This window comes from Syngnathus scovelli, chromosome 7, assembly GCF_024217435.2.
Source record: "Syngnathus scovelli strain Florida chromosome 7, RoL_Ssco_1.2, whole genome shotgun sequence".
In the NCBI taxonomy this organism is placed as follows: domain Eukaryota; kingdom Metazoa; phylum Chordata; class Actinopteri; order Syngnathiformes; family Syngnathidae; genus Syngnathus; species Syngnathus scovelli.
Genome location: NC_090853.1, coordinates 4,845,547 through 4,856,250, shown reverse-complemented (window position 1 = coordinate 4,856,250; position 10,704 = coordinate 4,845,547). Strand labels below are relative to the sequence as shown.

At 44.9% G+C, this 10,704-nt stretch overlaps 2 protein-coding genes across 6 annotated transcripts; one reads left to right on the top strand and one right to left on the bottom strand.

Annotated features, from left to right (window-relative positions):
• Nucleotides 1–866: 866 nt before the first annotated feature.
• LOC125972466 (neuronal acetylcholine receptor subunit alpha-10-like) lies at nucleotides 867–6,128 on the bottom strand. Of its 3 annotated transcripts, XM_068651321.1 has the most exons (6): nucleotides 5,996–6,128; nucleotides 5,251–5,350; nucleotides 2,698–2,843; nucleotides 2,469–2,623; nucleotides 1,713–2,245; nucleotides 867–1,606 (listed from the first exon to the last, which is right to left on the bottom strand). In XM_068651321.1, the coding sequence occupies exons 3-6, from the start codon at nucleotides 2,698–2,700 to the stop codon at nucleotides 1,026–1,028; spliced, it is 1,272 nt and encodes a 423-aa protein (XP_068507422.1). In that variant the 5' UTR covers nucleotides 2,701–2,843; nucleotides 5,251–5,350; nucleotides 5,996–6,128; the 3' UTR covers nucleotides 867–1,025. The 3 variants fall into 3 exon arrangements, with proteins under 3 accessions (XP_068507422.1, XP_049582127.1, XP_049582128.1); XM_049726170.1 differs by lacking the exons at nucleotides 5,251–5,350; nucleotides 5,996–6,128 and adding an exon at nucleotides 3,847–3,970; XM_049726171.2 differs by lacking the exons at nucleotides 5,251–5,350; nucleotides 5,996–6,128 and adding an exon at nucleotides 3,688–3,912.
• Nucleotides 3,985–9,420, top strand: LOC125972470 (post-GPI attachment to proteins factor 2). Of its 3 annotated transcripts, none has more exons than XM_049726178.1 (7): nucleotides 3,985–4,120; nucleotides 4,198–5,230; nucleotides 6,876–7,058; nucleotides 7,271–7,520; nucleotides 7,608–7,714; nucleotides 7,846–7,954; nucleotides 8,826–9,420. In XM_049726178.1, exons 2-7 carry the CDS (start codon nucleotides 5,195–5,197, stop codon nucleotides 8,954–8,956), a joined length of 816 nt encoding a protein of 271 aa, XP_049582135.1. In that variant the 5' UTR covers nucleotides 3,985–4,120; nucleotides 4,198–5,194; the 3' UTR covers nucleotides 8,957–9,420. The 3 variants fall into 3 exon arrangements, with proteins under 3 accessions (XP_049582135.1, XP_049582136.1, XP_049582134.1); XM_049726179.2 differs by having other exon boundaries at nucleotides 4,046–4,197; nucleotides 5,139–5,230; XM_049726177.1 differs by lacking the exons at nucleotides 3,985–4,120; nucleotides 4,198–5,230 and adding an exon at nucleotides 6,642–6,791.
• The last annotated feature ends 1,284 nt before the right edge of the window (nucleotides 9,421–10,704 follow it).

The following is a 10,704-nucleotide window of genomic DNA, read 5'->3' as shown; positions in this document are numbered from 1 at the left end:
GCCAGTACAGTGACAGGCGATGACGGAGTAGTCGCATTAGTTGTTTATCGAGTTATCGTTGTTTTCAACTCTGAATTATAGTTGAATATGGATTGATGGCAAACCCGCCAACGAAGATTTTCAAACTTTCCGATCAGAATGACATCAGCCGGAGGGCCTCACGAATGTCAAAACACATTAATGAGTTCCTCTGGGAGCCACGTAAATATTATTGTTAGTGTTATTAACTGCCTGGCGTGGTAATTACTCCCCTTAGGCTTCGTCTAATCTCGCGCTAGCTAATGACGATGCTATTTGTTAGCCAAGTGTGTTTAATGACACCCCCAAGGTGAGCGCTTTTGTTTTGTTTTGTTAACTTTAAACAGAGATAATGTTGGAATTGTGCTCTCGGGTGACACTTGTGTTTGTTCTTTGGCAAAGTTAACACGAAGAAAAACAAATAACAATTCAAAAACATATATGAAACAAATGGAAGTATTTATATGAATAATTGAAGACTATTATAGATTGTAATTCTGATGAACGGAGCTAACAATGCGAAATGATGCACTTAGTAGCCAAAAAGTCGTGCCTTTTTGTTTCCATCTGGAGTCATATTTAGCGTTAATTAAATCATTTGAGTGGCCACAGAGTCCTTGGGAATTATTAAACATGGTTAGCGGCCACAATGGGACACTTTGGACCTTTGGAACGGACTAATTGGGTCACCTTTGAGACCCGCTGTGGACATTACAGATCCTGCGAGGTCCCTTTAATTGATTAGCTTGCCAGCGGCTACATATGCTTTAGCGACCCTTTCAAGCTAATGCTAGCATTTAGCTAATTCTAGCAGTTTGGTTGATTTGTAGTCCTACAGAACAAGGAGACTAGGATAGGATTTTATTTTTTTCTCAACAGGGAGGCCAAATCATCAAAATAGGAGAAGAGGTCAACATCTGGGCTTTTACATCTGAATCGAACGAGGATGTTGTAAAAGTGGGCAGTGCCGCGTGGTATGGTCCCTTCACCATCCACACAGAAATGAGTCAGATGGCTTTTCCCATGATTAGAAGACTCATGAAGAAGACCATGATGAAGAACAACCACATGAAGAAGCGGTCCAGTACCTTGGCCACCTTCTTCCACTCGCCAGTCTTCTTTTGAGTGGCCCTCTGCTCCCTGTAGCAGTTGGCAATGTACTCCACATTAGCCAAGAGCAGATTCGTCTCGTCACAGGGAGCCTCGCTCACGCCGCCTTTCCGGCTTCTCCTCATACCGCCCGAGTCGCGGTAGCTGACCGATTCGCCGCTCCCCGTCGGCCCATCTCGTTCTTCGCTTTCCTCCGCGTTCACGGGGAAAAGCGCCTCCGTCGCGCAGGTCCCATCCGCCAAGCCGTTCATGTTGCGCTTTTTCACCAGCCGTGGTTCCCGTCTCTCCGACCGGAAAGACATGCAGTTATCCCCGACCTCGTAAACAAAACACATTCTGGCCATGTATTGCAGAATGACCTTCTTGGCCCACTTGGGGACGGGCTTAGCGTCCGGGCCGCAGTGGTGAATGTTCATGATGAAGATGGTCAAGGCGGTGGAGGCCGTGATCATGGTCATGGTGGCAATGTAGTACTTTCCTGTTGGTGAGAGGCAAAACATCTCATTTCACTTAGCTTAGCACGCTACAGAGGCGTAAACCCGAACCCAGAGGTCCCGGAAGTAATAACCTTGCCTAATCCCTACCGATGAGCGGGACATTCTCCGACGGTGGCATAATCTCGGCGACCAGCAGTTGAAAAACGGTCAGCGCCAGCATCACCGTGACGCCCAAAGACACTTTCTCTCCAGAGTCTGCGGGCAGGTAGAAGCCCAGCGGAGCCAGGAAGGAGATCATCACGCACGGTATCAGCAGGTTGTAGACGTAGAAGGACGCCCTCCTTTTGAGTTTCAGTGTGTAAGTGACGTCGGGGTAAGGTTCGGCGCAGCAGCCGTACAAAACGATGTTCCTTTTGGCCGGCATACCCAGGACTTCCCACTCTACGTTGTCCACCAGATCGGCAAGGTCGGCGCTCTCCATGGCGTTCACGATGTCCAGCTGGTTGCCGTTGTAGGTCCATGAGCCGTAGGTGAACCTGCACTGCTGCGCATCAAAGGGAAAGAAGGACACGTCCACCTTGCAGGAGCTCTTGGTGATTGCCGGCGAGTCCCACATGATCTGGCCGTCGTGGTGGATCACCACGTTGGTGTCCATGGAGCCCGTGAAGTGGTCGTCGGCACTGCGAGTCACAAAAAGCTCAATTTCCAGTGACGTGTTGGTTTAAAATAAGACCTTCTTAACTCATTCACTGCCAACCCAGTTAATATCTTTGACGTCAATAACCGTCAAGAGTTTAGACGTGTCAAAATAAGATGATCCAAGGAATGGCCCCAAACATTGTCATCCAAGACTACCACAAATTTAATAAAGATGATAGTTGCGTCTTTTGCATCATGACCTACTTGTTATATAGGACTATATCGGGTCTCCATACATAACTGCTCGGTATACGGATGGTATCCAGGCCATCGTAGTCGTCCTTACTCCATTGGAGATGCGCGTCCAGCCACACTTGTCGTATCCACAAGTAGGCCGTCAAGATTTGGTTTCGCTCATCCTAGAAAAGAGCCATTGTTAGTTCAACTTTGACACCAGTTGCTGAAATAAGACTGCCCAAAAGAAATGTTTTACCATGTCGATGATGTGCGAGAGCGTGACCTGCAGGGTAACGTTCAAAATGGCGTCCGTGTCCTCCACCGGCCTCAAAGCGCTCGTGTAGTTGTCAAACAGATCGTTGAGGAGCTTCTGGGCAAATCTGCTGTGGGCGCATTGTGAGACTGGGGACGAAAACACGCCACCATTTTGGTGTTGGCACTCCTTTTCATGTTTTATTTGGTTCCATTTTTATGTCTCATTTTTCACCTCGCTAGTTATGTAACAACAGCTAGCTATTGTTAGCATGTCCAAGTAGATAACGGATTGGTTAAGGTTCCTTGCCGTTTGGACTTTGCCCTGTTTTACTTGCATAACACTATCGAAGAAGTCCAAAGTGCTCAGATTGGTAACTTAGATCTGGTTCTTCTGCACTGTTTGGAACAGATAACTTTTGATTTTTTTCTTTTCCTGTCACATTATTTGTACTGTAACTGCAGTTAAGTGAATCGGGTGGTTCAGCCGTGGCAGATGGTGGACCGAGGCCTCATCGGGATGGATTGTCCCTCACCGTGATGCCTTTGCAAGGAAAGCTTGACCCAAATCCGCTATTGAAACCTGCGCAGACTTCCTTCATCCCTTGTGCATGTAAGTGTAAAATGTTTGACACACACTCACGCACGCACGCACACACGCACACACGCACGCGAGGGATTACGATTGAGGTGAAATCCCAAACATCTGGCTCCCTGCTGCAAGACCGTTTTGCATGGAAGCAAACCATAAAGAATAAAATGTACGTTAAGCAGACATTTCATTAGAAAGTTTGCATGCTTGTTTAATGAAATGTCTGCTTTGTCCTTTTTTCAATCAACAGCTCTGATCTTAAAAAATATATATGTGTGGACATAACAATTGAATTCAATCAAGAAACTTCTTTTTATAGTTTATATCAAGAAAATATATTGACAATGGCCCTTAATTTTTTTTTAAACCCCGCCCCGCACGCACAAACAAAAGCAAGCTTACCTGGCAATACAGAGACGCAAACAAACAAGCACAATAAACTTTGCATTTCGGATTGTTTCATGCTGTCAAAAGTGGTCTACCTCAAATCCACAATTATTTGAACTGTTCCATACAGACAATAAAAAGAAAATAAGAATAAAAATAATAATTCACACGCACAGCGGTGCAGTGGGCTACGCTTGTGTGCGTTTGTTTGTGGACCCGCACATCCCGGTAGGGCGGGGACTCTGACCGACGACGTCATCACATTACGTCTGATGTTAACTTCAGCACTACGGAGACCTCCCTCACCCCGCCCGCCAATTTAAGACATTATTAATCGATCATGTAACTCGCGATTTGAGCGCGCGTGCACGTCGTTCGTTTGGCGCCAAGGCTCGCCCGCGCTGCAGCAGGGCGGCTCCCCATCACCATCATCATCAGACGACGACAGGTCAGGCTCATCAGTAGCAGTGGGTCTTCATGGTCTTGTCACGCTCGGACGCCATCTTTACTTGTTCACTTCATTAGGTACACTTCCAAAGCTGCATGATCGATCTGAAATGAATGCTCGTCGTCGAATTGCTGCTTTGCCGTCCCGAGTGGGGAAAGCGTGTTGCATCATCCCCATGGAATGTTGACAGAAGAGTCGCGTCCGACTCGTTTCACTATCAACAAACAGTCCATCTCCAAAAGTTTTGGAACGGCAAGGTCAACTTGAGATTCAGATCAAAAGATGAATTACAGCTTTTATTTCATGGTATTTTAATTTGGATGTATTAAACAAACAAGTCAGGAGAAGAGGTCATATTTATTTTGTAGCCACCCACGTTCGGTTGACTTTTAGATTGTTTGCTTAAATGAGTGTGCTTGTTTTTAGCTTTGGGTTTTTCCTCTGGAAGCTACTTAAGCAAATGTCTCAAAGATCATAGTGGCAAAAAAATCAATTTCTGAACCCAAAGAGGCCGGCACAGTATTCACTTTTTTCTGTTCAAGATCTGACATTGGAAACTCACAATTTTGTTTATATCGGGAGTGTCACATCGATTTGTGTCATTCAATGGGTGTTGTCATTTCAAATCGGTTCGGCCTATTGCAAAAGGTGATGTCAGATACTTGCAGATGTTAATGAACACAGTGGCCACCTCTCCGGGTCTCCGTTTCCCTTCACGTTTTTTTTTTTTTTACTTGTCAGTGAGCATTTCAGTGCTGTCGGGTTTTTTCCAGAAAATGAACCCATTTGTCTGTTAGCATAGGACGCAGGATGGACGGCATGTTGTTGTTGACATTCTCTAGCAACAACCCGGCGCCCGTCACGCGACATGGTCCGGTTAAACCGCTCCTGGGTCCGCTTTCGTGCGTCATCTGCGTTCCACTCCCCGTTATCTTGCGTCCGATTTCATGCCAAACGCCGACAGACCTCGATTTGGAACAGTCGACGCGCAAACATCTCAGGCGAAAAACCTTTTCAGTGGAAAGCCGCATCCTATCATCATCAACTTGAGAGGTCCAGAGTGGTCAAGATCTCATGATGAAGAGAGAACGAGAAAGCCACAGCAGAAAGGTGAGCAGGTGCTTTCTCACCTTGTTTCGGGCAGGCTGGACGCAATCGACTTCATCGTCTTTGTCCGCATCGTTTCTGCCTAACTGGAGCAGTTGGCTGCTTGATGCTTTTGGTGCTTAACTGGAACTCATAGAAGGGAGAACTTAACTCACATGGCTCAATGTATATTTTACAGTTCATTTTCCGATTTGTGTATTCGTCTTGAAGTCGAGCTTCAGGGCCAACGCCGCTATCTGATTGGCTGACATCTTCATTCAACTCAGCTGCCGCTGTATTAAAGTGTTTTACAGACTACAAAACAAAGTTGCAGTCTAGTCAAGATGGTCACCCGAAATAGACCAAAAAAGGCCTTTTTTCTTTTTTTTATATATCCCAGAAACTGTAAATGTTTTGTTTTCAATCATCTTTTATTTCCACAGCGCTTTGTTACAGCTGTAACAAGTTGTAACAAAGCGTTGTGCTAAGTCCTACTTTTTCTGTTTTTGAAAGCTGCTGACCTTTAAAAGCTTACACCATAAGGATTTTACAATGGCTTGTAAACTATAGCTATGAAGTTTCAGAAAAAAATCACACCAGCCTAATTCATATTCTCAATCTCCCATACTATTAACAATTGTTTTTTAACTGCGAGTTCTGAAGCATCAGCACTAAAAACTCAAGACTACATATTGACTGCTATAAAATAAAAAAATAAACTTTTTTTCACTACATTTGCAAAAGAAGTTCATTTTGCTGTGTTGTTTTTAAAATAGTGCAACTACTGACCTTTTTTCAAAGCTCGGGCTCAGCGCGGGCAATGACCATGCACTCGCTTGCCTTGGCTGCTTTCTTCACCTGCCACCAAGGCGCATCATACCTCATGCATCACAGTCAAAGACTTGAAAGTGGCGCTTGTCAGTCCTTGGCTGCAATCGTGTTCTCGTGATCAGGCATTGTGTACATATCGCTGGCGTCGGGTTGAAGCCTCCCATGCCCAAGTTTGAAAACCTTCAATGTGGTTGTCAAGTGTTGAAAATGGCTTGTCGGTGAACATGCAGTTTTAATGCTGGAACATTTTTGGGGCTCCTGAGAAGTGATGGTTCGGGGAGTACGAGGGTTCCGCCCGACGCCAGCGATATTGTAGTAAGATCCGGAGACCAGAAAGGATGGATGCTCGCCATGTCGCCAAATTGGGCTGAGGAGGGAAAGGACAGAAAGACAGGTGAAAGACAACTAGTGCTAAACTTTTGGGTTTTTTCGTCTAAGAAGCAAAATCGAGTTTACACAAAAGCAAAAAGCCTTTGTCTTGAGTCAGCTCGTGACATTATGTAAAGAATTATATAAGAAATCAAACTGTTTTTTTTTTTCAGCCACTGCTTGTGCATACAAAGGTCTTTTTGCAAATACCACATCTTGAGTCACTCGGCCCAAGTTCTAGGCCGGTGCGACCCGGTGAATGAGTTGTTAGCGTCGCTGCTATAAAGTTAGCATGGGACGCTCTGCCAAATTGGCCGACGGGTTCAGCGAGCCGGCCTTGAGCCTGCACCAAGACCACCATACACCAGCATGTTTTTTTATTCCGGTAAATGACTTGAAACACGCAGAACGGGGTGTTGGCAATCTTTGTCTGGCTAATCCGCGCCTTCTTTCTGTCTTTGGCTTGCAGCAGGAGCAATCGGAAGCCACGATGATTTCGGGCTCATACGGCGGCGAGAAGCCTCTGGTGATTCGTATCTCCTTCACCACGTGCGCCCTGGTCATCGTCTGCCTGCCGCTGCTGGGCCTGCTCAGTTGTGTCGTCATCTCGTCCGTCTTTCACTTTGAGGACTCAACCTATACGCACTGCCAGGTTGGAGCCAGAGGACAAAATGTCCTTTCGTTGCTGACAGCGCATTTATTGATATCATGAGAGCCGTATGTATTTATTTTTTAATTATTTTTTTATTTTTATTAATTTATTTTTATTTATTTTTTTATTTTATTTTTTATTTATAAGAAAAATTGTACAATGAAATTGATACATTTTGGATTTTGATTTAATGTGGATAAATACGTGTGCAGGTTCCCAACTATCTGCCGTCCATCAGCGCCTCCATCAGCCTGAGCCCAGAGTGCCACATCTGGCGCCTGTGCGTGGGCCTACACTCGGCGCCCCGCTTGCTGGTGGCCTTCACCTACTTCAAGTTCTACAAGGTGCGCTTTGCTTCCCGCCTGCCCGAGAGCTCGCTGGCCTACCTCAGCCTGGCTTTCTCCATCTCCGAGAACCTCGGCCTGCTGCTACTCACCTACGTGTCGTCCAATGAGACCTACTGTGAGTAGCTGACGGGAAGGCGGGGCTTAAGCTGGGGGGGGGGTCCTCTGTAACGCACTTGCCTGGGACCTTCCCGTTGCGTTTCAGTTGTCCACAAGGAAGGCTTCATCCTCTTCATTCTCAGCTCCTTCGTCTACATGATCATAACGTGTCGTCTGTGGAAGGCCATCAAGACGTATTCGTTGAATCCCGAGGTAAGATGCTCCAAAAATATTTGAGAAAATATTCATTGAAAGTCATTGAGCAAATAAAATGCACACATATAGCAGCCACATGATGATGATGATGAATCCCCCCCCCCCCCCCTCCCCTCCCCTCCCTCAAGGATGCTCGATCCCATCACTGGAAAGTGAGTCTGCTAATCCTCAATTTGAGCTGCTGTGCTTTTGCGGCATTCTTCTACATCAAACACAACTTGTACTGCGAGTCGGGCAGTAAGTATGACATCATCGTGACACGGCTTCATTCCCCATACGTAGAATATTTGTTAAGTGTCATATACTTTTATACAATATTTTTTTTGATTTGTTCTCTTTTAAAACGTTTTATATGTATTTTTTTTTTTACAATTCAAATCAAGTCTCCCTTTTTCTTTTTTTCTTTTTTTTTTTAAAAGAGTTATTTGGTGTGCCACAATTCAAAAGCAGTGTCTGAATTTCATGGATCCATTTTTAATGGTTTTGTCATTGCGACCTGATAATGACCCAATGGGTGGCCCGCCAGGTTTATTCCTGTCTTACCTTTTAAAAAGTTGTCATTTTATCCAGACACCGGTGCCGTGTCTTTGTAATCCAAACAGAAACATTTTCAGTTCAGGTATCTCTTTAACGAGTTTGTTTCTCCTTCTAACGGAAGGTATTCATGCGCCAAGTCAGTTCTGAAATATGAATGTCAATGTGCTCGTTTGAACATAAAAATGTCGGGAGGGGGGCTTTGTTTGCGTTGCCAAAACAAATCTGTGCTGTTTATTGGCGATTAGCCCCTAATCCCAAAAAGGGACGTGACATCGAGGCCGTTGTTTTTGCATCGCGAATGAGCTCGGAACGGCATCAGACTTCTTTGAAGCAAAGCTTGTGCCTTTCCTGGCACGTCACAAAGCTTCAAGTGCTCCGTCTTTATGAGGATGCAATGAAACGAGGTCACAAAACTGTCAACGTTTCCCAAACACGGCCTTCCGTTTGACCTCGGAGGAAATGCACAGAGACAAAGCTGTAATGTCTTAGATGATATAATAATCTCACTTTTAGCACAGCTTCATTTTGACTAATGAGCCATTGTTATAAATGCTTTTTTTTTGCCTGCCAGGTTACACATTGTTTGCCCTGTTTGAGTATCTCATCGTCTTCTCCAACATGGCCTTCCACCTGACGGCGGCGTGGGACTTCAAGACCCGCGAGGTGGTGGTCATTTCCTGCTCTGAGGCCAAGGGCTTCTAAATAGAGAGCCCCCGAGGACTCTGGGAAGACCGGCGTCCATGACCGGAGGAAGATGGCCTTCCATCTTCGTGGAGGAAGATGGCAAATGAATAATTCGCACACGTGAGATGACATAAAGCACATGCACGGAGGTTGGAGGCCGGATGGCAGCACGCCGAGACGCTTCAATGTTGCGCATCCCGCTGCTTAACTAGTGACGTGCATGAAGATGGCTGCTTGTTTTGCTTAAATGTGCAGACAGAGACTTGTAATAAGTCAAACATCAACAGCTGATTTGATCACAATGTGCCAAGGTGATAGTTCTTCCATCAAGCTAAAAAAAAAAAAGACAAAAAGCATCATAAATCTATTGCAGAGCAGCAAGCACAATGTTATTGTCAATTCTGGAGCTGCCATGAATGTATTGATTCTCAAATAGGAGAAGAGCATTGTTTGGAAATAATAAAAAAAATCATTAAAAAGAATGGAGACAATAAGTGTCATGTCACTATAATGACGTAAAATTACGAGGTTTGCATTTTACTTGTGCTGCTCCGTGTTAACTTCTATAGTACACACTTGGTAGCGAGGACATAGAGTACACACTATCAAGGATGTGGAACGCCTGTCTATCCATACTCAACCACAAGATGGCACCCTTCGATTATTCCCTTAAACGAGTTCCGTGTGGCCTCCAGATTGCTAGGGGGCGAGCGTCGCCACTTGACAACAAGGAGAAGGGAAAACGAAGCGTAGAAGAAGATCCACTTGTGTCTACACATTCTGCGGCTCTGTAGGAGTCGGCTAGTCCGGGCAGTCACTCACTTTCTCGGGTCGACGCTGTGGAGAAAGCCAGGAAGAGAGAGAGAGAGGGGGAGACCTTCCAAGAGGACCGCGTCCTCGCTTTCTTGTATTTTGGATGTCCGAACGATGATAATTGAGCCATAAAATCGACTTGAACGCCGCTTCTGTATTTATGACACGTAAGTTTGGGGCGCTTCGGTGCTGATGTAGTAGCAGCTAGTTCATTACCGTCGCGAAACGTCAAGTCGTTCCATTGGACTTGAAACCACGCTGGCCTCGCTGCCAACCGTCAACGGGGCGGAAGATGTCAATTCAAAGCATGACAATGTTGTGGCGTCTTTCATTGAATGACTCGGTTGTCACGGAAGCTAGCTTCAACTCCGACTAGCATTGGCGTTACGGGCGGAATTGATTTCTATGTCGTAAGCTATTCGACATTTTTGTTTTGGGGCACCCGAACACTATAGTAATTTGGGTCCCAACAAGATTTTTTAATCAGAATATTTGTCATCATTCAGAGATTTTCTTCTATAATCTTCTGTTTTAGCCTGAAAATCCCCCTTGATCATTTTTATTTTACAAGTGGATCATTTCAAAGTCATGATCAGACCTTTAATTTAATTTTGTTACTCTTATCGATAATCGTGCCACTCCACACTTCATACAATTGCCTGTGTTTGTCTATTAAGTACATTTAAATTATTCTTAATTATTTAAGGATTTGTGTGTGTGTGTCTTTTTTATATCATGGCCATTTCATCTCAGAAACAAAAGCATTTTGTAGTGAGACTGTTGACATCTATGAATGGAGCAGTGTCTGTGTTTTTTTATTTTTAAATTCCTAATTTGATATGTGCAAAGTGAAGAAGAAATACAGATTCTAAATAACACATTTAAATTTGAAACCTCATGAGGAACGCTGGCAACTTTGCCATTGTTACAGACGCGCCTCACCCAAGAAGTAA

Excerpts from the sequence above, each read along its gene's own strand:
- LOC125972466 (XM_049726170.1), bottom strand. The coding sequence starts at position 3,931 with ATGACGTCGTCGGTCAGAGTCCCCGCCCTACCGGGATGTGCGGGTCCA. Across the intron at positions 2,246-2,468 it reads GATATAGTCCTATATAACAA|TGCCGACGACCACTTCACGG; the intron begins GTAGGTCATGAT and ends TGTGACTCGCAG. Across the intron at positions 1,607-1,712 it reads GGAGAATGTCCCGCTCATCG|GAAAGTACTACATTGCCACC; the intron begins GTAGGGATTAGG and ends TCTCACCAACAG.
- LOC125972470 (XM_049726177.1), top strand. The coding sequence starts at position 6,699 with ATGGGACGCTCTGCCAAATTGGCCGACGGGTTCAGCGAGCCGGCCTTG. Across the intron at positions 6,792-6,875 it reads CAGCATGTTTTTTTATTCCG|CAGGAGCAATCGGAAGCCAC; the intron begins GTAAATGACTTG and ends TTTGGCTTGCAG. Across the intron at positions 7,715-7,845 it reads CGTATTCGTTGAATCCCGAG|GATGCTCGATCCCATCACTG; the intron begins GTAAGATGCTCC and ends CCCTCCCTCAAG.